The 21,435-nt window shown below is 49.9% G+C and overlaps 8 protein-coding genes across 11 annotated transcripts; 3 read left to right on the top strand and 5 right to left on the bottom strand.

Moving 5' to 3' along the window:
- The first annotated feature begins 445 nt into the window (after positions 1-445).
- LOC108090846 (uncharacterized RNA-binding protein C365.04c) lies at positions 446-1,345 on the top strand. The gene has a single exon (XM_017189718.1). It carries the CDS (start codon positions 526-528, stop codon positions 1,273-1,275), a length of 750 nt encoding a protein of 249 aa, XP_017045207.1. The 5' UTR covers positions 446-525; the 3' UTR covers positions 1,276-1,345.
- Positions 1,289-3,068, bottom strand: LOC108090842 (tyrosine--tRNA ligase, mitochondrial). The gene is made up of 5 exons (XM_017189712.2): positions 2,845-3,068; positions 2,452-2,784; positions 1,825-2,399; positions 1,581-1,769; positions 1,289-1,525 (listed from the first exon to the last, which is right to left on the bottom strand). The coding sequence occupies exons 1-5, from the start codon at positions 2,979-2,981 to the stop codon at positions 1,365-1,367; spliced, it is 1,395 nt and encodes a 464-aa protein (XP_017045201.1). The 5' UTR covers positions 2,982-3,068; the 3' UTR covers positions 1,289-1,364.
- Positions 3,069-3,120: 52 nt separating this feature from the next.
- On the top strand, positions 3,121-5,084 carry LOC108090841. The gene is made up of 5 exons (XM_017189711.2): positions 3,121-3,932; positions 3,987-4,150; positions 4,213-4,322; positions 4,376-4,835; positions 4,888-5,084. Exons 1-5 carry the CDS (start codon positions 3,220-3,222, stop codon positions 4,974-4,976), a joined length of 1,536 nt encoding a protein of 511 aa, XP_017045200.1. The 5' UTR covers positions 3,121-3,219; the 3' UTR covers positions 4,977-5,084.
- Positions 5,065-7,306, bottom strand: LOC108090843 (NF-kappa-B essential modulator). Of its 4 annotated transcripts, none has more exons than XM_017189714.2 (7): positions 7,255-7,306; positions 6,562-7,009; positions 6,402-6,504; positions 6,036-6,343; positions 5,720-5,878; positions 5,290-5,649; positions 5,065-5,234 (listed from the first exon to the last, which is right to left on the bottom strand). In XM_017189714.2, the coding sequence occupies exons 2-7, from the start codon at positions 6,874-6,876 to the stop codon at positions 5,106-5,108; spliced, it is 1,374 nt and encodes a 457-aa protein (XP_017045203.1). In that variant the 5' UTR covers positions 6,877-7,009; positions 7,255-7,306; the 3' UTR covers positions 5,065-5,105. The 4 variants fall into 4 exon arrangements, with proteins under 4 accessions (XP_017045203.1, XP_017045202.1, XP_017045205.1 ...); XM_017189713.2 differs by having other exon boundaries at positions 7,197-7,300; XM_017189716.2 differs by having other exon boundaries at positions 5,296-5,649; positions 7,197-7,300.
- Positions 7,307-7,898: 592 nt separating this feature from the next.
- LOC108090845 (rhythmically expressed gene 5 protein) lies at positions 7,899-13,320 on the bottom strand. The gene is made up of 3 exons (XM_017189717.1): positions 12,728-13,320; positions 8,885-9,074; positions 7,899-8,725 (listed from the first exon to the last, which is right to left on the bottom strand). Exons 1-3 carry the CDS (start codon positions 12,839-12,841, stop codon positions 8,172-8,174), a joined length of 858 nt encoding a protein of 285 aa, XP_017045206.1. The 5' UTR covers positions 12,842-13,320; the 3' UTR covers positions 7,899-8,171.
- A 1,336-nt stretch (positions 13,321-14,656) lies between these two features.
- Positions 14,657-15,650, bottom strand: LOC108090674. The gene is made up of 3 exons (XM_017189460.1): positions 15,597-15,650; positions 15,257-15,540; positions 14,657-15,193 (listed from the first exon to the last, which is right to left on the bottom strand). The coding sequence occupies exons 2-3, from the start codon at positions 15,437-15,439 to the stop codon at positions 14,768-14,770; spliced, it is 609 nt and encodes a 202-aa protein (XP_017044949.1). The 5' UTR covers positions 15,440-15,540; positions 15,597-15,650; the 3' UTR covers positions 14,657-14,767.
- A 106-nt stretch (positions 15,651-15,756) lies between these two features.
- On the bottom strand, positions 15,757-17,382 carry LOC108090986 (origin recognition complex subunit 4). Its single transcript, XM_017189942.1, has 2 exons — positions 17,110-17,382; positions 15,757-17,044 (listed from the first exon to the last, which is right to left on the bottom strand). Exons 1-2 carry the CDS (start codon positions 17,299-17,301, stop codon positions 15,857-15,859), a joined length of 1,380 nt encoding a protein of 459 aa, XP_017045431.1. The 5' UTR covers positions 17,302-17,382; the 3' UTR covers positions 15,757-15,856.
- A 1,384-nt stretch (positions 17,383-18,766) lies between these two features.
- On the top strand, positions 18,767-19,775 carry LOC108090670. The gene has a single exon (XM_017189452.1). The coding sequence runs from the start codon at positions 18,900-18,902 to the stop codon at positions 19,263-19,265; it is 366 nt and encodes a 121-aa protein (XP_017044941.1). The 5' UTR covers positions 18,767-18,899; the 3' UTR covers positions 19,266-19,775.
- Positions 19,776-21,435: the final 1,660 nt, after the last annotated feature.

Genomic DNA, 21,435 nt, shown 5'->3' with positions numbered 1-21,435 from the left:
ACCGACCAGAATGTCCAATCGCATAAATTTTGTTCATAACTGGCTCCAAACGGACGTTAGTCTTAATTAAACAAAAGACATTGATGCAGTCATTCTGCATGCATTAATTATCGCCCCACTCGGAGTATCATATTCATTGGACTTATCTGCAGGGATCTCTGCGAATATTCCCGTTTTGCAGGCCCGTTCATCAATTGTCAGCGGCGCACGATCAGCTTTCGGCTGATAAGCGCAAACCGGTCACCCGCATAACGCAAATTAATTGCTATTCATTCGATGTTATCGCAAATTAGCATAATTTGGAGATAACTCCACTATCTGTCCACTTTGGCTCCCGCGGATGCAACCGGTTTTAATGCGATGACCCTGGGATTTGAATTGCAGGGCGGGCGCTCGATAGTGTTGGATAACGCCGCGAATACTGATTTTCAGCTCTTTTTGCTATTCGCTGCGAAGTCTCACGTGTTGGATAAGTGGAGGGAATTGAGAAGTCGGACCCAAAAGATTAATCAAAGATACAACATTATGGCCAGCGATTCTGGCAGCGATTACGAGGTAGAGTCCTTCATCAACCCCAAACGGGTGCGACGGACAGTCAATGACGACAGTGCCGACCTGCTGGGCAACTTCGACGACCAGAAGCGCAAGGAAATCTTTGAGGGCACTTATGTGGATAAGGAGGACGGCCGGAATCCCAGTGATTCGGAGGGCAGCGATAGCGAGGAGAAAGAAAGGTCAGATGGAGAAGGATCAGCGGAAAGCGGTGTTGCTTCTGAAGAGGAGGGAGATGCGGCGGAAAACGGCCAGATTACAACTGCACAATTAGGCTCCTTGCTGCGGGGAGCCTCTAAAACCAACAGACACGTTCTGTACGTGACGAACCTAAACTTTGAGACCACAAAAGACGACCTGGAGCTGCACTTTTCAGCGGCGGGCACAGTCAAATCAATCCGCATCCCCAAAAAGCGGCGAGGGGGCTTCGCCTTCGTGGAGATGACCGACCTGCCCAGTTTTCAAAAGGCCTTTCAGCTACATAATACAGAGTTGCAGGGCCGCAACATTAAGGTACAAATATCTGAGGCGGGCAAGAAGAAGTCGGCCAACAAAAAGAATATCATTAAACAGAAGAACCGGAAGCTGGCAGAGATGCGAAACGAGCAAAAAACCTTCACTAAGAGCGGCAAGTTTTACGACAAGGACCTAAAGAAGGAAAAGGCCAAGGAGATGCTGGCACGCAAGAGGTGGCGCAAGAAGCCTGCTCCCAGGCCCACATAAATAGTTTCAATTCTTAAAATGTAAGCCAACTTATTATTATTAAACACGAATTACAAGCTACAACAACCGAGTAACAAGGATTTAATTGGTTACTGCCAGCGCACGATATAAAAGTTTCGTTTTCCCACGCGCAACAGAGACACTCCGTTTCGCAGGATGTGTATTCCGGTGGTGAGCACCTCGGCGATATTCTGTACTCGTTTTTGGTTAACGTAGAATCCTCCTGCGTTTATAATGCGCACCGCATCAGCTGAAGAAGGTAAAGCATTTAGTGAAAACATCATTTTGAATCTCAATGTACTCACTCTCGGTAGGAAAGCACTTTGCTTTCATGGCCAACTGCAGAATGGACATTCCAGGCTCAGTCAGTAGATCCACCATAGTGGCTCCCTGGAAAGTCTGTTGAATTTCAGCGAGGTTTAGCTCCGCCAAACCCTCTACATTGCCTTTGTACAGCGCATTGGTGACTCGCTCTGCCTGCTTCAGGCCGTGTTCTGCAAGACCAAAGCGCATTAAATTCAGATCATTAAGCCACACACCTGGTAGTACCTCCATGGACCAGCAGCGTTACATCCTCAGCTAACAGCGTTTGCGCCTTGCGCTTCTCCGGCTCCTTTGTGTGCTCCCTCATTAGTTGCTCAACCTGTGGCAACGGAATGAAGGTGAACAACTTTAGGAGTTTCTCGACCTCAGAGTCTGGCATGCGCAGGAAAAACTGGTAGAGGGCGAAGGGTGAGGTTTTGTCTCCGTCTAACCACACGGCGTTGCCCGCAGATTTGCCGAACTTGTCGCCCTCTTCCGTTGTCACTAAAGGAAGGGTGAGTCCGAAGACCTCCCGCTTGCGCTCCACGCGACTGATGAGCTCGTGCCCCGTCATCAGGTTGCCAGTCTGGTCGGAGCCGCCCATCTGAAAACAGCAGTTGTGCCTGCGCAAAAGATGAAGCCAATCATAGGCCTGAAAGATCTGGTAGGTAAACTCGGTGAAGCTCATGCCGTCCTCCGATTCCAGCCTGGACTGCACAGAGGATCGAGAGAGCATGGAGCCCATGCGGAAGTGACGTCCCATGTTGGCTATAAAGTCGATGAGATGCAGGTCGGCATACCAGTCGGCATTGTTGACGATTCTGCGGATAACGGCTATGGATTAAGGCTCTCAAACATCGGGAATATACATACGTTAAAGGGGGCAGTAGAGATTTGTGCTTGCTCGTGTCCCACAGGCATTTCTCGTGGTTCTCGAACACCTGTCTCAGCTGCTGCTCAATTGCCCTTAGATTTGTCTCGATCACCGACTCGCCCAGCTGATTGCGCTCCGTCTTCCGCCCACTTGGATCACCGATGAGCCCAGTTGCTCCTCCCACAAGGGCAATGGGACGGTGCCCGGCTCTTTGGCAGTGGAGGAGACCCATGATCACGAGCAGGTTGCCCACGTGCAAGCTGTCGGCAGTGGGATCGAAGCCAGCATAAACGCTTTGCTGACTAGTGGTAAAAAGGTGCTTAATCTTGGGCCTACGGGAAAACAATTTTTATACACAAAATTTTTGTATTTGGATCAGTCCCAGAACTAACGCCGCTGTGTCGGGAAAAATGCCCTGGAAGAATCCTCGGTCCGTGAGTTCCAGGAGATTCTTTTGAGCCAGGTAGCGTCGTCCATGCCGGTATCCATCTTGAAGTGGTTTCAGTAAACTCCAGCGCAGAGGCAACATTATGCAAAGCTCCACAAGAGTTTAAATCCCCATAGCGAAACTTTTGAGGTTGGAGTCATCAGCTGTTTCACGCACAGTGAATGGCAAGCCCAAATAGTTTGGGCCGAAAGTCAGCTGCTGTTTGTGTTTCGCTGAGAATGGCAAACAAAAGTATAAACAAAGGGTGTTCTGCGGATCTATAGTATAATCGACTGCAGCCTAACATGACGACGGTCTAATCCCAATCAAGTTAAAGATAATGCTGCTGAAGATACGCCACGCGCTTCTGGAAGTCACCAGTCCACCGGCCACAAAGCAATCCGCAATAATAATCAACAATGATGTGATAATCAGTTCAGGGAGCATTCTGCAGCCCCATTTGGTTTTAGATGGGGACAAAGCCGCGGAAAACAAAGGAATCATTGCCAGACTGCAGAGGGGACAACTGCTGAATGTTCAGAGTGAGGAGGAGGGAGGCGTTGGACGGATACGGTCGCTCAGCTTTCTGGTCACCTTTGATCCGCAGCAACGGCGGCCGAAGCAGAATCAGAACGGTGCCTCGGGATCCAGGCAAGCGCATATCCTGTCCCGCTTCACGGCCCATCCGCTGTATGTTTTCTGCGCTGCAGAAGTTTCCCGCAACCTGCACCGCATCCTGCTCACAGCGGACTCCGCTGACGAGAGCGAGGTGCTTCGCTCCAGCTTTGTGGTGCTGGGCATGCGCACGCCGGAAAAAGAGGGCTCCTTTAAGCGTTTCCTTGCGCACGTCGGCCACTACCTGCGACACCTGCAACCCATGCAGACGCTGGACGACGTCCTGGTCATGTGCTCGCCCTTTGGCCTTGAAAACTTCTACAAGACCATCAGCATTGGGAAGGTGTCCAATGTGATGGGACGCAGTGGTTGCTTGTTTGCTATCTCAAACGCTTTACCCTTGGGTTGTGAGGGATCCGCTGTGTTCAACAACAAGCTGTATGCAATGATGAGTAACAGACATTATGGATTCCTTTAATATTCTTATTTCAGTCGACTGGTAGGCATTGTGATATGTACCTCGTTTCAACGGCAGCAGGAGAACGTGAACCTCACACTGGCCGCGAACTTTGACTACCTGCTGCGTAACTTTATGGAGCAGCTGGGCATGTCCACTGCCACGCTTCAGCTTACTCGAGCGCCCTCGAATTTCGCCTGTGAGAATAGACTAATAACATCTATTTGCGTCATTTTAATTACATATGTATTTACCGCCCAGGGGAGCGCACGATTGTGGTTATAGAGTCATCGGGTCAACAAGGCACCGGCACTTTCGTGCGGGTCCACAACAAACACTTCATCCTCACCTGCGCGCATGTGGTGGGGCAGGTAAATATTGGTTCCCACTGTTTTGGGCCATCTAATTGTTGACCTCCACACAGAGCAACGAGAGGGTTAATTGCCGGGCTGCCGATCGTGAATTCCAGTCGGAGGTGATATGGTGCAATCCGGATAGCGATCGGCCCTTCGATTTGGCGCTTCTCACAGCACCCCAGGATGTCCCGCAGCGCTACTGTGTGCGCCTTGCCAAAAGTCCAGCGACCCTTGGTCAGATGGTGTACAACGCGGGATTTCCGTACTACGTCAACTTCAGTTTTAAACACGACTTCAATCCTTCTATTTTCCAAGGAAGAATAATCAAGTGCGACACTGGGGCAATCATGTCCGACGGCAGCGTACAGGCAGGCCAAAGTGGAGGGCCCATGTTCGACCAAAACGGTTGCATCCTGGGTGTGTGTGTGTCTAACATAAAGTTGGACGACATTGTCTACCCAAATATTAATACAGCCATTCCTATTTGTGACATTCGAAATACGTTACAGCAGTTTGCCCGCACCAACGGTAAGTAGAGAGTGGTCATTAAATCCCTTATCCTAATCATATTTCGCTTTAGATGTAAAGGTGCTCAGCAATCTGGTGGCCAGCCAAGACGTGCATCGAGTGTGGTCTCTGGAGATGCCACCCATTCGAAGCAAACTTTAAAGGAATTTACACAGCTTTGTATTGTTAACGTAACTGTAATTAAATGTGGGCAATCAGCCAAGTGGCTATTCTTTAAGCTTAAACAATATACTGTTTACTACAAAAATATTTTAATAATTGATAATTGTCTTAATTTTTGTCTAAGCAATCGTTTACGTGACTCTGAAGTACGCTGAGAACGTTAAAGGACTTTGAGCAGATGGGACAGCGCAGGCCGACCTCCGAAGTCCGCGAGGCGGCGCCTGTTGGATCAAGGACCTGAAAAGTATAGTTAATATTTAGATTTGTACGTTGTGAACAGCAAAGTTCTCACTCTTACTGGTCTCTGCTCCTCCCTCAGACTGCTCCTGCTCGAACTCAAAGAAGATGCAGGCGAGGCCGACTTGCTGGTCTTGGCTAGAGCTTCGATAAGCTCTTGATTTCTCCTCTGCAGCGCCCGCAGATCCATCAAATACTGATCCTTCTCGCCGGCGTTCTTCTCGCGATCTGCCCGCTCCAATTCAAAGTCCCTGCGGTATATATCGTTCTGGGTCTGAAGGTGATCGATTATCTCCTGCTTTTGGATGTCCTTGGCCTTTAGTTCGTTGATGTCACGTTGCAATTTCTCCATTAGTTCTTGTGCACTGGTCAGATTTACTTTTAAGCAGTCAATCTCTTCAATGTAGGTTTTCCTCTGTAGGTTGTACAGAAAATAGCGTTAAGGTGGTTGTTTTACTCACAATAGTTAATCAAAAAGTACAAACCATGTCGTTGGCCTCCAGATTCTCCGCCATTAGCTTAGAGAGCTGACGTTGTAACTCCATCACTTGACGGTCATGTTCGTCCCGCTGGACATAGTTCAAGGCCTTGGCTGGGTCCGGTTCTGTTTGGCCTCCGTCCTCAGGTACAAATTCAAATGAGTGCTGCAATATCAAAAGAAGGAAAGGCGGAACGCCCCCTCTGCGGTTATTTTATTCGTACTGCGCAGTTAAAATTGTAGATATGGAAGTGGGCTGAGAAATTTCAGCAGCTGTCCGGAGACTTGCACTATAGTGGCGATTAATCAACATGTCTACTTACCATCTTGAGCTGCTGCAGCTTATCGATCTCCACCCGCATGTTGTCAATCAATGATGTCTTCGCGGAGATGCTTTGCCTCAGCTCACTCTGCTCTTTCTGGCTGCAATTCTGCTCCAACTCGATCTGAAGCATCTTGGTCTCTAGGTCTTCCTTAAGCTTCTGGTTTTCCTCACGTAGCTGCTCAACCTGCTCTTGGCAAGCCTGTAGCTGCTGCTTGTACTGCTGCTCCCTGTCGGCGGCCTCCTGGCGCCACTGCTGCGTCTGTTTATGGTAGTTCAGCATGGTGTGGTTCACCTTGTCAAGTGTGTCTGCGGGATAGTTATGGGATAACTTTGAAGAGCTATTTTATGGTTGCGGTTCACTTACTCTTCAATGCTAGATATTCGGTCATCATGTTTTGCAGCTTGACCACGTCCTCGGCGGAAGCCTGGAGCGAGCAGAGGCTAGGAAACTGCGAGTAAACACTATTCTGTGGGGAGATGGACGAATGGGGTTAGACGCTAGCAAGGAGTAAGCATACTCCAACCTTTAGGACGTCGGACTGCACTTCGCCCATTATGAAACTGGCTGCTAGGGACTGGTGCTGGGACGCGCCGGAGTCCAGCGATTTCGGTTGCTGTGAACGGGTCATGCTGGTGGGAGCATTGGCCTCAGATGGTTGCTGAATGCTTGCAGAGAGAATGGGTTCCTTCGCCTCCTCAACGTCGTCCAAACCGTCATACACCAGCGAACTTTGGTCCGGCAAAAGCGAGGAGTACGGCGAGCTTCCTAGGATGACGAATGACTCTTCCTCCGACATGCTGGTCTCGTTGTCGTGGTAGCACTGACTGGTTTTTATCATCAGCGATCTGTGAACTGCGGCCGCACATATGCTGGGAGTCCCCTTTTTCTAAAAATCGTCTGCGACAAGATTGAGAACTCGTTAAATCCGCAGAGCCAAACACCGACAAATGTTTTTGGGATCGAGTGTATATCTGAAAATACAGATGTACACAGGAATACAAATGATATGATATATATGTAAATGAAAAATAGATTTGTATTTTTGTGATTAACAAGGCAATGAATCATGGTGCTACTGAGCTAGAAAGAAATGAGGAGAGCCCACTATCTACTAATGGGGTTCACTCCACAGGGGCTTTTCTGATCGAAACTACTCACGTTAAAAAGCCTCTCGCGTATTCCGCTGCGTATTGATTAGCTTCTATTTTGTATTTACCTTATTTTTGTCAGCTATTAAACAGCTGATGCCAGTGTGACCGAGTGCTGTTAAGAAATATACTTCCGCTCGACTGCTTTACCGATTTTGTATCAATGTGTAGCGGGCTGGCCTATCTAAATTCAAACCCACAGTCTTCTCTCATCTCTGCGGCTAACATGCACAAGGTGCGTGCAAATAAAGCTGCTGGAATTGCAAGGGACTTTTGGAAAACCCCCGCAATATGCATTCACCCCAATGACGTAAATTCCATTTGATCTGCCTTTGTTGCAGGGCCAAGATTGATGGGCCCGTCCTGAAAGGCCGGATAAACGAGTGGCCAGCGAAATTACAGCCCATTGTAATTGCCGAATTTAGCGGATTCTAATGGCCGGGAATAAGGGGGCTTAGGAGGGCGGAATGCGTTCTGAACCCGCCAAACCGGATTCAGTGCCCCCATCCCGCGATTCCATTGTTCGGCTTCAACTCGGTGGATGTGGGTTAATAAGGCTTTCGCGTGCTAAATATGGGTGTGAGGGAGACCCGCGACAAGGAACTGGTGGCTTGTGGAGATGCGACTTTCGTTATTACCATAACCAACCGGTTCGCTGGCTTTGTGCAGAGATCCCCATCCCCCCACCTCAGAATTAATACGTTCGCAGCAATGATAATCATCATGCGGTTTATTACTCAAGAATCTCTATTTGATCTTACGGCTAATGCACGCGAATAAATAAAATTAAAGAAAACTTAAACAGATACGATACGAAATTCCATTAAAGCTCAAAGTGCATTCAAGAAAACTCCTCAAACAACTAAACCTAGCAGGATCATTCACTCGTGAGGCAGAACGCCAGGACGCCTGCGCTCCATCACATTCACTCACACTCCACACTCCACACGGACTTAAGCTTAGGGGTCCTCCAGTCAGGAGGACCTTACGCCTGCTGCTGTCGGAAGAGGCGCCGCTGCACCTGGTGGGGTGGCTGGAGATCGCGCTGCAGGACGGAGGCGAAGTGCTGCTGCTTCAGGGCGCTGATGGTGGCGATCTTGCGGTGCCGGTTGGGCTGGGCTGCAGCAAGCCCAAGACGAAAGTAGGGCAGGTCCTCGTCGCGCGGCAGGGGGATCCTCTTGTCCTCTTCCACTGGGGAGCCGTCGGGCCGCACTCGGATCACCAGGGGACCGGTGAGGAAGCTCTTCGGCGGCTCTGCCGTGAGGGCTGCGGCCACAGGGAGCTCGCTGCTGGACTGCTGCACGGAAGGGTAGCCGTAGGCCATGTCCATGTCCATGGCGTACTTGTGCTTTTGCTCGCCGCTCTCGAAGATCGGGTTGGCTCCGTGGCTGGGGCTCTGGACCTGTGCACCGTGGGGCAGCTGCTGGCGGGTCAGGATGATCAGCGAGGAGGCGGGCGGCGTGGGCAGGGGCTGGAGCGGCTGGCGAGTGGTCACCAGGCTGGCTCCGCTCGGGTGATCCCGCATGATCGAGGCCCAGACTGCGGAAGAGAGAGAGCAGAGGCGGGTGGTCAGATCGAGACCGAGGTGGAGATCGAAATCTCACGTCTAGCACGTCGCGGCTGCGCACTGCGGAAGTTCTGACGCGGAAACCGATCTCCGATCTTTCGATCGATCTCCCACGCAGATGGGGCACTTACTCAGCTCGTTGGCGTTGCGCTGATACGGATCGAGCACCTCCAGCTGGGCGTCGGAGAGCGTCTGCAGCTTGGCGGATCCGTGGCCGAGCAGGTTGTGCTTGCACTGGTTCACCGGCAGTCCTCCGACGGCGGCAGTCGACTTGCAGTGCACGCTAACCAGTTGGGCGAACGTCGAGTATAGGTGGGACATCTGCACAGAAAGCGAATTCGGTAAGGTTTTGCTTGAAAAAACTCAGAAGCGAGTGGGAAACTGCAATCCCACATCTTTTGACCTACACAAAACTAAGTCCTGCTAAGAATAGATGGTTTTTAACATAAGGCAACCTAATACAATATGTGCACTGAACATTGCGATTTAGATCTTGAGAAAGTCAAGAGTAATTTCTCGCTGTGTGACGAAGAGCGATCGCGGTAATTATGGGGCCATGGGTGAGCAGGAGGCAGAGGTGGAGCCCCGGGCACTGGGTGGTGGGTGGTGGGAGGGTTTCGCAAGGTGCGTGTGTCAGGGGGAGATGATTGCACTTTCGTTGCACAAACGAAATGCATTTCGACAGCGCGGCCTGGCAGTTGGGCAACCGCCTCCCAGGGCGCGGGTTGGATGGTCGGGTATGTGCCCCACTTCGGATGGGTATGGGTATGGGTATGGGTTTACGGTTCAGCAACCAAACAGCAGCTCATTGTCTATTCTCCGTGGCCAGCGGAGCGTTGAATGGACTTTTAATTATCGCCGAATGTTCTACGCCGGTGACACATCTGGCTCTGTGGAATTTCTCTGATCGCCGGTGACGTCAGATCGATGCCGATCTGCCCCGCTGCTAATCCAGCGATAATCGAACGCAGAAACTCCCCAGAAATTCCGAATCCGGCACTTCTCACGATTTAGCACCTCGAGTGGCAGACAAACGAACGATGAGTGAAAGAGCAAACAGCAGAACAAAGAAGGTTCGTTCCAAAGTGGGCCATTGGATTATTGGATTCTGAGTGTCCGATTCCGCACCGCTGCAAAGTCGCTTCTTCTGGAGATACACCCTTGATCTGCTTCCATCACCACTCGAGGAGCCAGCGAAGAGCTTCATTTGCATTGGCTCAGCTCTCAGCTCTCAGCGCTGGGGTTTTACAATTTTACGCCGTTTGCATAATGCATCGGATCGTATCGGCGGCGGGGCCAAAGTTGGGGAGTTGGCCAGTTGGCTCACATTACCAATTACCGTTACCCGGGCAGCCGCACAAACGTGTGCAAACTGTGAAATGCAATTGATACCATCGCCCCACCCCCTCGCCCCTTTTGTGTGTGCTTTTGTTTAAATATTTTGTGTGTGGCAAACGATTAGTTAAAGCTCGCTGTGATTCTTACTGTTCAGCCCTCCGGTTATGAGGCATGCTGTTACCCTCCACATGCCAGCCGCATACGTCAGCAGTGCGTTATCTGATTCGAGTAACTGCGTCAAGACTCAATGGTCCGGGCCCTGGCACAATTAAAAAGTACGCCAGAGTCAGAATTGAAGACTCGAATGAAGGAGATCGAAAAAAATATATCAAATTATTTATGGCTCAGCGGGCAGAAATTCCAAAAAGCGGGAGTTGTCAAAGTCACGTACTTAATTTGCTTATATAATATACGCTCGTATTTATAAAGATATGGAGATTGGAGATCGTCGGGGACAGGTTGTAATTCATTAGCCTTCCAGCTAAGTGACTGAGCTGACAGCGACTGCAATCAATGAGAGGCTGGCTACAGAAACACAGATCTTGGCCAAAAACAATATCTGATCTTAGACTTCCTTATGGGCATGGGAACTGTTCGATCGAAGAGAAACACCTGAAGAGCGATGCTGGCTGGCAAGATGGGAAGATGTCCATTAAGCTGACTTGCGTGGTCGCTTCCCGAACCGCAAGCATGGGCGTAACTCTCCCCATCTCCCCAAGCCCCATCCCCGAGCCCCCGTCCCATTCCACATGCCATCCCCAACGGACCACCAGTTCAATAACCTGTTGATATGCGCAGGTTACATTATGAAACATCGAAACATCGAAATTGCCAGCAAAAGAAATCAACAAAAAGCAGCCACGAAAATGAAACATTTCATAACACCAAAATAAAAAGCGGCGGAGAGCAGAGAGAGGCCGTAATGACTCCGGTTCGATTGGGTATCACTGGGAAAAGGGTTCCGATGCGGGCTTCCATTGCGATTACCCTACCCCTGCCATACCCCACAAACGAATATCCCGCCATACTTTACGTAAACACAAAAAGTAATGCGAACATAATTTATTTATTGGAGTTCGAACCGCAAACCGGCTAAACGCGTTTGCACTCATAAAAACATAAAGGGCAACAAAAACGGTTAATCTGTTGTTTATTTTTGCAACCGAAAATCGAAAGCGTCTAAATAGCAGCGACCACTTGGGGGAAGCGGCACAAAATCACCTCAAAACAGGAAGCTGAAGCATCTTCTATAAATAAGTGAGTGTTCCGAGGCGAGATATCGTTAGAAATGTACATTAATTGCAAGACGCGGACACCACAGGCCAGTATCATCAGCGAGCAGGCCCGCAAATTGCGTTTCTACTTTTGGGCTCTTAATTGCCTTTTTAGAAATTATTTTCTCGTTTAAGCGGACTCGTGTGGGGGTGCCGGATGTGGCTTTCAATCACTTCTGGCTGGATCGGGTAACATTATTCTGGGCTCTATTGTCTCGATCTGCGGGATTTTTAAGGCGCAGTTCGCGTGCTTAGCGGTCGAAAAAGCGGTTCAGATTGATGCGCTGCCAGCCAAAGGCAGCGGGCAAAAAGATCTAATGACTGGCAAATTGCTATATATAAATTAAAGTCCATCGGCTAATTAATAAGCGAACAATAACAATAACAAAACAAAAACCACAACGGCTGGGAGTTCATTAACCAAAAAACATAAAATAAACAAAAACTGCGGAGAAAATTGCCACAACGTTGTCACGCTTTGTTGCACAAACATTTGCGCTGAAAAGTGAAAAGCTTTTAGTTTTTTGCTGGCAGTTTACAGCACTTGCGAATGTAAACTGAAACCGTTGTTTCATAAATGCAAATTAATGTTTGCTCCGCGCTCGGCTGAACTCGCATATTTCGGGGGATCGGCTGACTAATCGCCGATGGATCCAAAGCCCCACGAGCATAACCTTTCCGCTCCATCGGTTGTGAAACCAGATTGCCGATGATATTTGTGGCTCTGCTTGCGTCTCGAACGCGCTCGAAATCGCGTGGTCAAGTGGCAGCCAGCCGGTCCGCCAGACCGGTACTCCCAGGCACCGCAATCCTCGCCAGACTCTGATAACGCCCAATGTCAAGACCGCACTCTGCAGGCGTCTATTTATGCCAAGGACCGTTCTTTTTCAGTTATTCGGCTCGAGTATTTATTGTGTTATTTTGTTGGTTACGATGCCAATCGCGGTACAGTTATGCAAATAAGCCAGCGAATACCGCTCACTGACAATGAACCGCGTCTTGTCAACCATTCATATTCATTTCCATTTTCATATTCATTCCTTTTGTTTTCGGTGGACCGCAGAGCGAAGCGTAAGAAAACAGAAGCGGGCAAAACGCCGTTAATATGCGAACTCATTGAAGTTATCACAACATCACCATATCAATATCAATTTCAATATCAATATTAATAACGACCATAATGCTCGGCTGATCAAGTATTCAGATGTGCGCTAGATTCGACAAGCCCGACAGATTTAGCAAACTAGACAGATGCGCAATGCCAAGGACAATTGGCGCATGTAAGTGGAGTGAACGGGGCGTATGCGCAACCTGCACCCGGCACACGCTGCGTATGCGCAATCTGGGGGGATTTTCTCTTACCTTCTCGTTGCGGGTCAGAAACTCCCAAATGGGAATGGCCGATGACGAGCTGATTTGCATGTGGAAGGCGGCCAGCAGGCAGCAGGCCAAGATTGCTTTCGCCGCAGTCGTCATAGTGGCGTTGTTGTTGCGTACTCCACACCAGGCGAGGAGTTCAGGGGATACGTGATCCGGGGTCCGTTGCTCGTTGGCCGGTGTAAGTTGTCCGTGGGTCAATTGCACGCCCCGGTTGTGTAACCTCTGTGCGGCGACTTTCTTTTTTAGGGCCCAATAAAAGCGCCTTTGTGGCCGCTCAGTGGGTTATCAGCTGGTCTCGGGGGCTGGCGCCGTGGACTTTCTTTCCGACGCACTTAACCGAATTAGCCCAAACAACGAGCGTGGCCAATTCGTATTATCGCTGTTTTTTGGTCTTAAGTGTGTGCGTTCGGCTCAGTTCGAAACGCAAAAGCTTGTTTCACACATCTGCTGCTGGGCGAAAGCGGGGAGCGGTGGTGGGGGGAGGCGCCTACAACTCGATCACGAAAACGGCGAATTCCAAGCTATTTACGTATATGTTTTTGGGTCTAAAGCACAACCGATCGCGGCGGGGTTTGTGAGTCGTCTTCGGACGACGCTGGCGCGGCCCACGTATTTAAGCGCTGAGAGCGGCTTGGCGCTCGGAGAGCTGCTGAGAGAGCGGTAGCCCCGCGCGAAAGCGCCACTGAGCGAAAGCGAGAGCGGGGCCCCCCAGAGAGAGAGCAGGGGCGGGGATGGCGTCCCGCCAGAGAGTCCTTGGCGAAGGATCCCATCTTCTCAGAACAGAAGGCATAGAAAACTCAGATAATTTTTAATGAACATTTAAAGCAATTTAAAGCAGTTGCAACAAACTCAACCTTACTGAGTAATGGTTCCGATTACAGTTAGTCAAACTAACGGTAGTCTGTAGTTTGTGTAAAAGAGCTCCTTCAACACCCCGTTCGCGTGTCTGGCTAAGCCGCTGGACTCTCTGGGCAAACTTGTTCTACGCTTGCACTGGAAATAGAAATTGAAAAACAAAGCAAACAATCGAAAGGCCGAAAGCAATAACAACCACATCTGAGCCGAACATCAGCGAGGCATTGCAAAAATTTCAAAGTCAAGTTTGCGTCGTCATCGCGTCTGTTGGAGCGCGGAGTGTCTGGGCCCGGCTTGTAACTCTTAATTGTTTACAGGCGGCGGGCAGCACTAAATTTTTGCGAATTCTTGTCAACAACAGCAACTCGGTTTTTGACAGCGGCCTGCTAATTAAACAAAATATACACATCAAATTCTAAAATGCGACGGCGCCATGATCCTGTTTGCGAATTCAATTCGCGGGGAGATCGCTTAATTCAATTAACCGGTAAAAGTCGGTAAAAGGGAGCAAAGAATGCGATCGCTGGAAATTCCTAACATCAGCGGGCCCCATAAATTTGATAAGGCCGGGATGGCTTCACTGAGTCATCCGCCTCCCAGCGACCAAGAGAGCGAAAGGCGAAAGCCGTTAGGTTGTTGACTCGTCAGATTACAATGCGTCGGAATGGATGGATCTGTTGGAGGAAGAGCCGTTAAGGCCCTGTTCCCATTTATTCCGGGACTGCGATAAGAAAGAGCTCCGTTCAGCTCAATATTCAGATATTTTACTTATGGTTTCTGAACGCTTGCGGGGGAGCTAAGACTGGATTTTCATACTACAATAATTCGACTAAAACTAGATCCCTAAATATTTAACTACAAAAGTTCAGTTTTCGATCGCTCTTCATGTCAGTTTTGGTACTCTACTAATTTTGGCCTGATTTCAAAGTGGCGTACCTTGAAACGTTTGTTTTTGCGTCCTTTAGCAAGCTTTGTTCAAATATTTTTATTTGCTAAAGGCAGATTTTTCATTGCTCATCACTATTTTAGTAAAAACATTTCAGTTTGATTGCTTTGATCATTTTAATGAATCTGGGTATAGGCGATTTTACACTTCTAGATGTTCGATTAAAAACTAAGCGCTCTTTCATGTCCAAATAGATAATCGGTGATCTCTGGCTCCTCCATTTACAGGGTGTTGTACTTCAGGAAGTTGCGATCGTAGCGGCTCCCGCCGCCGTACAGATCCTGGTCCTCGTTGTTCTTGTACATCATGAAGGCCTGGTTCTGGTCGTCGCCGAAGATGGGCACAAAGCTGCCGAAGCTGAGCGTTTGCTTGAGGTGCTGGTCCGGCCGGCGGCCCAGCTGGATGACCTTGCCGTACAGATCGGGATCCGCTTGGAGGGCTCGGTCGAAGTCCCTCCAGTGAACGAACTTCACCTGCTCGCTCGGAATGGCGTTGTTGTCCAGCAGCTCCCGCAGGGTGTTGGAGTTCACGGGTTGTACCACGTTCAGCTCCTGCTCCTTTGGCTGCGAGTCCCCGGAGGGCAGACGGCGCTTGATGGGGGTGGTATCCAGGTCCCAGAGCCAGGCCATTAGAGGAGTCACAGAGGCCTGAAATAGGTCGTAAATGGTTTGTAAAGGCTTCCCGGAATGCCGACTCCTGCGCAGACTCACCTGCTCACTTCTCCCTATGCGGGGAATGGTCTTTAAGTTCTTCATGGCGAAGTTCTCGCCTCGCTTGCCCAGACGCGGCACATTCTTGGTGATCTTCAGGAAGAATCCTGGACTGTCGTCCGCCTGGCCGAGGGACACAAGAGCTACCAGGAGCGGGACAGCCAGAAAAGCTAGGAATCTCATGGCAAAGCCGCTCTCAACCAACCTGACTGCTGCTTCAAAACGGATGGACTTTATATAGAGGGATGGTCCCCCATTTGGAGACCCAAATAAATGCGGGCGGTCTTCGGAATTAGCATTATCGATCGATTACTTTGGACCTGATAAGAAGTGTACTTACCTGACCCAAATTCATATTGATGTTCCCCTTTACTCAAAACTAACTAAATTCCAAAGTAATGATGTTTTCTGATACCCATATATTCTAGTTACTTACCTGTACTTACCTTTTTTTGATGTTCCCCTTTACTCAAATCTAACTAAATTTAAATGTAATAATGTTTTCTGATACCCATACATTCTAGTTTGAACTTTATTAAAAATACATATTAAATAAATACAACGATTAGGAAAATGGTGAATCCGGGGGATGAGAGGCCACTAGATCAGAGAGCTCTGCGACCACTGGGCCACCTCCGTGGGCAGCGCCTGGTAGCGCTGCACCGCCTGCTGGATCTGTCCATAGGTGAGCGCCAACTTGTGCATCTCGAATTCCTTCTGCACCTTGCCTACTCCGCCGCCGACTCCGCCGGAGAGCGGTAGTATCAGCTCCCCGATGCGCAGGTGCTCGAAGGCCTTGAGCACGATGGACCGCTCCACTCCCTGCATCGTGGTGGACACCTTGGCGAATTTGGAGAAGCGGGCAAAGATGATCTCGAAGTTGAAGGGGTCGCGGTCGTATATCTCCGAGTGGTGCTTGATGGCGATGATTAGGCACAGCTCCAGGACGGAGAGCCCGCAAAGCAGCTCGACCTTGTCGTCGCCTTCAAACTGCGAGCCCAGGGCCACCATTTTCTCGGCGTTGATGTGGGGGGACTCTGGTCGGAGCTGGGCCACCAGGCGGAACAGAAAGTTCTTGAGGAAGGCCTCGCTGATGTCGAAGTCGTAGAGCGTCTGCAGGGTGCGCTGAACCGGCTGGGAGGCCAGTACCTTGGCCACGTGCTTGTTCCAGGTTTCCCGCACTCTGGGAGAGAAGGCGTACTGACCTGGGTCGAAGTGGTTCCTGGCGAGGCAGACTGCCTCCGATCGTAGTCTCTGAAGGCTGCTGATACGCCCCGACGCCGCCTGCAAGGCACTGCCGGTGGGCAGGGACAAAAGCTCCCGGCAGAGGGCCACGTACTCCTCGAAGCGTTCTGAGTTCGGGAACAGGAAGACCTGCCGGTGCGAGAAGCGCGACTTGACGCGTTTCTCGAGCAGCTCGATCACGTCCAGTCGGCAGGTGACGCCCAGAACGCAGATGGGGGCTTGGGCGGACTGCGAGACGTCGAAGAGGTTGTAGAGCAGAGTCTGGTTGTGGTGGGCGCAGAAGAGGTCGAACTCCTCAAGGATGAAGACCACGCTCTTCGACTGCTTGCCGCCCGCCTTAAGGCACTGCAGCAGGAAGGCCAGGTTCTCGGCGAACGATCCGAACACCTTGCCGTCGGCGGCATTCTCCAGCCGCATCTGCACGGTGATCGACTTGAGGGCCACGCGGTCGTCTGTGTGCAGGTTCCCGTCCAGGTGGACGATCAGCGTATTATCCACGAACGCCTTGTTGTCCATCAGGTCCGTTAGCACGGCGTTGATGAGCTAGGGCAGCGGAATAGCGGTTGGGGTTAATGATCTAGATTTTGGCTTGAGTCGAGGATGCCTACCGTGGTCTTGCCTGCTCCTCGCGGTCCGATGAGCAGAAGCGAGTTGGATTCGCCCATCTCTGCGGTGCGCTGCAGCAGCTGGCGCACATTGGAGCGCTCCTCCGCGTAGCCCCTCAGTGTGGTGTAGTCCCGCTGAAGGCGCTCCTTAAGGAAGCTCCTCGTCCTGGCTAGATCCCCGTCCGCCTCCGGCATCTTTGAGCTCTTGAATTCCCCGTTCTCTCAAGTTTAAACGATGCACAAGGCAAATCCCGCCAAATCCAACGTAAACATTAAAACAACAGTGGGACTGTCGCTAGAAATGCTTAAAACCAAGTGTGTATGTAGAAAACGAAGTGGTGTGGAACTCTGATAGCATTAGCGGTTGCTCAAGCTGGGTAAAAACTTTGCTAAGACCCCGTACCCATTTGATCTAAATTTTAGACTCTAAAAACTCAATGGTTTATTTTATATTAAGATCAGTACTTACCGAGATAGAGACAAAAACCAAGTTTTTTTTTTAAATGATTTTATAAAATTTTTTCCATATTTTTAATGATTTTTTCGTGTTTTGGGTAAAAAACGACTTGCAGCCGAATAAAGCATAGTTGTGAAAAACAGAGAAGCCTAACAATCTATTTGATTCAATGCATCTTAATTGGTGTATTCTATATTAAGATCAGTACTTACCGAGATAGAGACAAAAAATAAGTTTTTTTTAAATGATTTTATGAAATTTGTTCCATATTATAAATGATTTTTGTGTGTTGTTTGGGCAAGAAACGACTTACAGCCGGACAAAGAATAGTTTTGAAAAATAGAAAAGCCCAATTATCTATTCGATTGATTTCAGATTAACTGCCATTTAACTGATCCTTGAGTTAGTTGATAAAAACCAATCTGGAAAAGATCAGTTGACAATTTTGGTAAAAAACCGTACATTAGTGGTTTTTCGGTAGTAATAAGGTCAAAAAGTGACTTACAGCGGAACCGAACAATGTTTTGAGCACCTTATGACCATAGTTAACGATCCTAATAACTTTTTTGACGATTTAAAAAAAACGATTTTTGGCCAATTTTTGCATTTTTGGTAACATTATCCTTTTTTGCGAAAAATGGCTAAATTTCAAAATTTTTAGGCGGGTATGCCATCCGATCCAGAATTTTATTACGAGCCATCGGTGTATGGCATTCTATATGTAGATCAGTACTTACCGAGGTAGAGACAAGAAATGAAATTCTTTTTAATGATTTTATTAACAAAATTTTTTTTCCATATTTTAAATGATTTTTGTGTGTTTCTTGGGCAAAAAACGAAATACAGCCGAACAAAGCATAGTTTCGAAGAACAGAGAAGCCCAACATATAATATATTTGATTGAATGCAATCAGGGACAGGGAAGCAGCAAATTTAAACAGAGCTCAGAGTTCGCAACGAGTTTTAAAACTGTTCAAAATGGAAGAAATGGAGGTTCTCAAGTGCTTGGGAGGGCGAGAGCCTTTTTGCACAGGTGTTGGCTGGTGGCCGAGTGACCTGGATGCACTGCACCTGTCGCCTGTCAAGTGGCTGCTAATGCGATTAGGGAGGCACCAGCAAGGGGTTCGGGTTCTGGATCTGGACAGGAATCGGAATCGAGGCTTGGGACTCAGCTGCCAATCAAGGTGGGCCAGCCAGAAACTTCACACATTCCAGTCGGATTCACTTTACAACCACAACCACAACAACAACCACAACAACCCAAAAACAACAACCACAACGACCGCCTCCACTGTTCTTGGGTCAACCGAAGGATTGGGAAACACAAGCCCACAAGATGCCGGCGGACATCGTGACCACGGAGCAGCTGCGCTACCAGCTAGCCTTCAGCAACGCCATGGAGCGCACCACGCGCCACTGGCAGGAGACGTTTGCGTGGTACCCGGCGATGCAGGACTGCCACTTCCGGCGGACCGACCAGATCTACCTGGAGAGCCGCCAGCGGTACGGCGACCGGCACTTCCTGCGCTACGCCGCCCGGAGGCGGCTGCTCAAGAAGTACACCGTGACCGCCCAGGAGGTGAAGGCGACCCTGGAGGAGCGGAGCACGCTGCAGCGGGACGGCATCCTGGGCATCCGGGTGGCGGCCACCGAGAACGGGGAGTACGGCCGCTTGAAGCCCTCCAGCCTGTACTTCTGCTAGGATCCCCGCTCCCCACCCCCTTCGATCCCCCCAGATCTCCGCCAGAAGCGCTCACAATTAAACTATCATCGTCCGCTGACAATGCAACTCTCAATGGCCGTCACTCATTACGCGATTTTTGCATGACCGTGCGCATAATTAACAAGGTGAAAATGTCAGTCCGACCTGCAACCGGTTGCCCCGCCCCTCCGCACCGCCGCCCTAGCGAGGGCCCACTGTACGCGGCTGAAAAGTTCGCACAGGTAATTAAGTGATCGCGTCTGTCCACTCGATGAGATGACTCGCCTCGTTTGCTCGCCTGAAAACTGTTCCGTGGCGTCCATAAAAATGGGTGAAAATGAGTGTTCCGCGGGTGCATTATAGGCATTCTACCATTCAGACCATTCAGCTCCGCACTTGCAGGTGCACTGAATCATTTGCTACGCAAATCTGGGGGAGGAGACGTGATCAAGGAATCGAAGTAATTGGAATACTTTTACGCTTGAATAAATTATTGATATGATTCTGTAACCATTACTGACATTATTACGAGCGTTTGGGGTAAACAGGGGAAGAGTCACCTGAGATTGAGTACCTGTTCAGTTAACAAATGTTTAATCAATTTCCAGGTTCGATACAGAAATGAGAGAACTGCTGATGGGGACAGCTCTTGAACATCTCAGTGTTAACAGCATCGTACCCGAGTTGCTCCTGGAGTCACCTAAGGAATGTAGCCCCCTGTTTTGATGAATGTGTTCCCCAGCACAGCTGCTCCTCTTGCGGTCGTAGACGTAAGCCCAGGTGTCATAGGTGGACTTCGCAGGAACGGTATGATTTAAAAGTTCCGTATGCAAATTGCCCGCAAAGTTTCTGGCCGGCTTGGCCCATCCGTCCATCGGAGTGCGTGGTCGGCTGCAAATGGGAAAATGGCAAGTGGAAATGGGAAATGCGGAGTGCAGAGTGCAGACTGCAGTATGCAAAATGCAAAATGCCCATGCAAGTGTGCAAATTACACAAAGAGGACGCGAACTTCGGGCCAAGTTGCGAACTGGGCCAGCGACTCATTAGACACATGACAGCATTCACAGCGCTCTTGGGTGGAAGGGGGCTACTTGTTGGGCAAAGGGAGAGGGTGGGAGAGGGAGAGGGAAGGGGAGGGGAGGGGAAGGGTACGGGCCAGCGGCGAGTGCGTGTGAAAATCCAGCCAGCAGCGGCGGCCCACAAAATCGGCAAGCGCGCAATTAAACGGTAGCGGATAATTGCTATCGAAAGCCATAATGACGGCCGATCGGTACTTGGCCCAGACACAAATATAGTACCATATCTTGATTCGGCGCTCGAGAGCTTTGCGCGCCTTTCTCGGCTCCATTGTCTGCCCGATTTTCCCATCGGCATCGATGCGAACTCATTCGGCTCTCGAGACCACCTTTCTGTTGACTCAACAGAAAGCCTCTGTTTTTGGCAGTGGTCGAGAGCAGAACTGCTGACCAGGTCCAAATAAATAAACACCGAGACACCTACATGCCACACGGGGTGGCTCCTTTTCCGAGTGGGCGCTGGCAGAGGTCAGGGGTCAACCCCTTTTTCGGCCAGGGTAAACAACTTTGCGGATTTCACGCCGGGGCTCAGACAGCAGACAGCAGAGAGCATTGCTGATCCTATTAGGCCAGCTCGGCCGGACAAAGGCCTCGATTGACTGACTGGCGCCATGTCTTGCCTTACGGGAAGGACCAGCAGCAGCAGCAGAGGCTGCAGGACCCGGACCCTTCCAATGCGGATTAGGGCGTAAAGGGACTTAATCCAGTTTTGCATCGACCTCCTCTCCCGTTTGGCAGGTAGCCGGCTTTGGCGCGAAACAGGTTCGCACTGGCACAACAGTAAGACAGGAAAAGCCAAATAAAATAATAAAGAGCCGAATGGCTGGCCGAAACATTAAATAAATAAAAGTCAACGGCGGCCGGCAGTCAGTCAGTCAGGCAGCTCATAAACGCCGGTCCCAACTTCAAATTAAAACGCCATTGGCGCTTTGGCACGCATAGATAGGATTGGACTGCGACTGCGACTGCGACTTGGACTGCGACTTGGGGCTCATTTGGAGGAGATGGAGCTGGGTCGTCCATCAAGTCGCTTTGGTTCGCCGACGCGACTGCCCATAAGCCAATTTGCCAATTTCATAAACTCGGCTTGATTT

This window comes from Drosophila ficusphila, unplaced genomic scaffold (genome assembly GCF_018152265.1).
Source record: "Drosophila ficusphila isolate 14025-0441.05 unplaced genomic scaffold, ASM1815226v1 contig_414, whole genome shotgun sequence".
NCBI lineage: Eukaryota > Metazoa > Arthropoda > Insecta > Diptera > Drosophilidae > Drosophila > Drosophila ficusphila.
This window is presented reverse-complemented; position numbering and strand designations above follow the sequence as displayed.

Bases quoted from the DNA above. Each gene is read 5' to 3' on its own strand.
- LOC108090846 (XM_017189718.1), top strand. From the start codon at position 526: ATGGCCAGCGATTCTGGCAGCGATTACGAGGTAGAGTCCTTCATCAAC.
- LOC108090842 (XM_017189712.2), bottom strand. From the start codon at position 2,981: ATGTTGCCTCTGCGCTGGAGTTTACTGAAACCACTTCAAGATGGATAC. The intron at 1,770-1,824 runs GTACTACCAGGT...TTGGTCTTGCAG, and splicing joins AACGCTGCTGGTCCATGGAG to AACACGGCCTGAAGCAGGCA. The intron at 1,526-1,580 runs GTGAGTACATTG...TACCTTCTTCAG, and splicing joins AAAGTGCTTTCCTACCGAGA to CTGATGCGGTGCGCATTATA.
- LOC108090841 (XM_017189711.2), top strand. From the start codon at position 3,220: ATGCTGCTGAAGATACGCCACGCGCTTCTGGAAGTCACCAGTCCACCG. The intron at 4,151-4,212 runs GTGAGAATAGAC...TTTACCGCCCAG, and splicing joins AGCGCCCTCGAATTTCGCCT to GGGAGCGCACGATTGTGGTT. The intron at 4,323-4,375 runs GTAAATATTGGT...ACCTCCACACAG, and splicing joins GCGCGCATGTGGTGGGGCAG to AGCAACGAGAGGGTTAATTG.
- LOC108090843 (XM_017189714.2), bottom strand. From the start codon at position 6,876: ATGATAAAAACCAGTCAGTGCTACCACGACAACGAGACCAGCATGTCG. The intron at 6,344-6,401 runs GTAAGTGAACCG...ACTATCCCGCAG, and splicing joins CGAATATCTAGCATTGAAGA to ACACACTTGACAAGGTGAAC. The intron at 5,879-6,035 runs GTAAGTAGACAT...TTGATATTGCAG, and splicing joins AGCTGCAGCAGCTCAAGATG to CACTCATTTGAATTTGTACC.
- LOC108090845 (XM_017189717.1), bottom strand. From the start codon at position 12,841: ATGACGACTGCGGCGAAAGCAATCTTGGCCTGCTGCCTGCTGGCCGCC. The intron at 9,075-12,727 runs GTAAGAGAAAAT...CTTTCTGTGCAG, and splicing joins TTCTGACCCGCAACGAGAAG to ATGTCCCACCTATACTCGAC. The intron at 8,726-8,884 runs GTAAGTGCCCCA...TCTCTTCCGCAG, and splicing joins GCGCAACGCCAACGAGCTGA to TCTGGGCCTCGATCATGCGG.
- LOC108090674 (XM_017189460.1), bottom strand. From the start codon at position 15,439: ATGAGATTCCTAGCTTTTCTGGCTGTCCCGCTCCTGGTAGCTCTTGTG. The intron at 15,194-15,256 runs GTGAGTCTGCGC...GACCTATTTCAG, and splicing joins GCATAGGGAGAAGTGAGCAG to GCCTCTGTGACTCCTCTAAT.
- LOC108090986 (XM_017189942.1), bottom strand. From the start codon at position 17,301: ATGCCGGAGGCGGACGGGGATCTAGCCAGGACGAGGAGCTTCCTTAAG. The intron at 17,045-17,109 runs GTAGGCATCCTC...CCGCTGCCCTAG, and splicing joins GAGGAGCAGGCAAGACCACG to CTCATCAACGCCGTGCTAAC.
- LOC108090670 (XM_017189452.1), top strand. From the start codon at position 18,900: ATGCCGGCGGACATCGTGACCACGGAGCAGCTGCGCTACCAGCTAGCC.